Source organism: Nannospalax galili, unplaced genomic scaffold, assembly GCF_000622305.1.
Source record: "Nannospalax galili isolate Female #2095 unplaced genomic scaffold, S.galili_v1.0 scaffold278, whole genome shotgun sequence".
Classification (NCBI taxonomy): Eukaryota; Metazoa; Chordata; class Mammalia; order Rodentia; family Spalacidae; genus Nannospalax; species Nannospalax galili.
The window spans coordinates 14,534,232-14,537,324 of NW_008347536.1; the positions used below are offsets into that span (position 1 = coordinate 14,534,232).

The 3,093-nt window shown below is 48.8% G+C and overlaps 1 protein-coding gene across 8 annotated transcripts in view; it reads left to right on the forward strand.

The window, feature by feature from the left end:
* The window catches only part of Arrb1 (arrestin beta 1), an 84,756-nt gene that overhangs the window by 58,149 nt on the left and 23,514 nt on the right, over window positions 1–3,093 (forward strand). For all 8 annotated transcript variants that reach the window (XM_008844245.3, XM_008844246.3, XM_017800885.2 and 5 more), the window contains exon 4: window positions 2,987–3,031. In XM_008844245.3, coding sequence (XP_008842467.1) covers window positions 2,987–3,031 — 45 coding nt within the window. The remainder of the gene's footprint in view (window positions 1–2,986; window positions 3,032–3,093) is intronic.

Sequence of the window (3,093 nt, forward strand, 5' to 3'; positions counted from 1 at the left end):
TAGCCCCAGCTGGTCTGGAACTCCCTATGTAGACCAGTCTGACCTTGAACTCAGAGATTCACCTGCCTCTGCCTCCCGAGTGCTGGGATTAAAGGTGCATGCGAACCATTGCTTTTGTAGGAAGACCTTGACCTCTTTTCATACTGTTCAAAGGAGGCCCAGAACCACCATGTTTTGCAAAATGGATACACTGAGGCCAGAGAGGATGAATTATTCTTAAAGGAGGATATGAACAAGCCAAAATGATGCAAAGGAGGTGACAGGTCACAAGGATGGTGGCTGGAAACTGCCTGAGGCCAGGGCCAGGTGAAGAAACTGGGACCTGTGGTTTGGGAAGTTGTCCCAGAGAAGTTACTGTGTCCCTCTGGCCTGTCCTAGAGCCAGACAGAGGGCAGTAGTAATACTTTTTGTTCCAGAGTTAAGGGGACAGGGCTCAGCAGCAGGGGGAAGACCTTTGTGACTATGAGTAGGAGGCCTGGGGCCCTGTGCCCATGGACTTCTTGCAGGGCTGGGAAGCTGTGGACTCCCACTCTATTCCAGGCCATTTCTTCTATGACCTGGGGTAGAACCACTCTACTTTTCCTCTCCAGCCCTGTCAGGGGAGAGTGCTTAGTGTCTTCTGATGCTCAGTTCTACCATTTGTACCTTCTTCTGAACTGGCCTCTCCTGGGCAGTGATCCTGGTTATTTCCTGTGCTGGGTGTCAAGAGGTGGTTTCCTCTGAGGTCAGACACTCTGAGGTCAGGTTGAACATAGTTTAACTCTACTAGGCACAGCAGCAGAGGCTGTGGGAAAGCCTGTGCAGGAGGGAACCAGCTCTCTAGCACACATATTGGCACCTGAGAGTACATACTTTATTCCAGTTCCTCTGCTGGACCTGGGGACCAGGTGGGTTCTGAGGTACTGTCCAGGTTCAGTCACATGCTGCAGTGAGAAGTGATTTGTCCTGTCTACCATGACGCTGCTTTTTCTCTGAGCTGGTCTTGTCTACCACCTAATACTGGTCCAGGGCCCCCTGACCCAGCTGATGAAGCAGTTACCAACAGGTCTGGGCATCCTCTCCTACCAGCCTTAGAATTCATGCTCCCAGGCCTCAGAGGTGAGCTCTTCCTTCTTCTGCCTATCTTGTCATACCCCTTGGTCATCTAGTCAGTGACTCTTCCTTGTCCTATGGGATGTGGCTCCAGGTTCCCTCCCCTAGGAAGCCTTCTATGGCACCACTGGTAGGGGCAAGGGCCTTTAATGGGACACTGTACCAACCCTCCACTGAGCTCCAGGTGCCCAGTGCATAACATGGCACAAAGGCGATGTCTATCATGAATGGAGGAAATATGTGGGGGGACCCTGAGAATGGATTGGGAACATTTTTGTTTAGCTTCCCTATGACTTGAGACCAAGGCATTCACTTTCTGTGTCTGAGATTCTCTGAGCAGTCAGTTACAGGGACAACATGGAGGTGGTGTGACAGTGTGTGAGAGAAAAGAGAAGGAGGGAGAGAAAGAGAAAAAGAGAGAGAGCATATTTGGCTCGAGATATATGGGGATGCCAGACAAGGAAGTGAACCTTGAGCCAGAGTTCCTAGCTTCCTGGGAGGTGCTTAGCTGAGAAAATGTCCCTGTGTCCTGCTGAATGCTCTGCTCACAAGGACAGGCCTTGTGAGGGGCCCAGGCCATTCCACACTCTCCCCACCTGGTGTGTGGGTCACTTTTTATTGCTGTGACAAAATGCTTGAGAAAAATCCACCTAAAGGCAGAAAGATTTCTTTTGGCTCATGACTCAGAGATTTTAGTCTGTGGCTTCATTGTTTCTGGGGCACGGTGGTGAGGCAGAGCATCATGGTGGGGAGTGTAGTGTAGAACAGAGCTGCTCACCTTATGGTAGCCAGGAAGCAGAGAAGGACTGGGGATGAAATATACCCTTCAAAGCCCACTCCCAGTGACCTACTTCCTCTAACAAGGCTCCATCTTCCAAAGTTTCCACTACCTTCTAGCAGCCTATTGAGTTATGAATCCATCAGTCCATTGATGGTTAGAATCCTCATGAGCCAGGCACCTTCCAAACTGGCACTGCTACACTGGGGACCAACCTTCAACATATGAACCTTTGGGGAACATTTAAGATCTAGACCATAATATCCATGCTTGCATATGCTGAGGTCTGTCCAAGCACCTCCACATGTGACAGATTTTACACATGTGCATATTGACACAGACTGCCCATTTGTCCTTACACGAGCCCTGAGAGGTTGATGATACAAATCAGAGTCCTGATTCACAGACCCCAAGTCCAGAAAGTTCTGAAAATCTCACTGTTCTAAGCTTTGCAGAGTCTGTTTATTGGCAAAGCTGACCTAAACTGACCCAAGGCCATTTACCTTAATTAGCCTCTTGGTAAGTATACAGTCATTTTATGATGGAGACACATTCTGAGAAATGTCCTTAAGTGTTTCTTTGTGTGAAGGACATAGTGTGCTTACACACAAGCTAAGATGACTGTGATGTAGCCAAATAGTATAATCTTATGGGATCATCTTGTGTATGAGTCGTTGAAAGTCATTGAAACATTCGTTGAAACATTGTTCTGCAGTCTGTGACTAAGTTGTGTTTTCCTGCAAAGACATCAACAGCTTTGATAGTAGGTGCTCATCCTGCAAGAGGGTGGTACCCAAATGGACCATGTACCCTGTCATCTTTCTACTATTCAAAATTCCAAAGAATACATGGCCCAGGGGTCTCAGACCTATATTAGCCATTATTAGCAGATGAAGAACTGGAGTACTAACTTGTCCAAAGTCACAACTGGGTCTGTTGACTTTCCTGTGGTGAATGGGCAGATGAGGCTGGGAGGTAAGGGTATCACCCCTGGGTGCTGGCCTTCCTGTGTCTCTTGTGATGCCATTGTAAGATGGCTAGGTTTGAGTTTGAGTGGATGTTGGGGCTTGGGTTTGAGAGGTCAATTTGAGGCACTCTGTTCTTTGTCTCCCGCAGATGGTGTCGTCCTGGTGGATCCCGAGTATCTCAAAGAGAGGCGAGGTAAGCTGTAGTCTCCCTATCCACAGCATGCCAGGTGCCTCCTCTTCCCCCCCCCCCCCCTG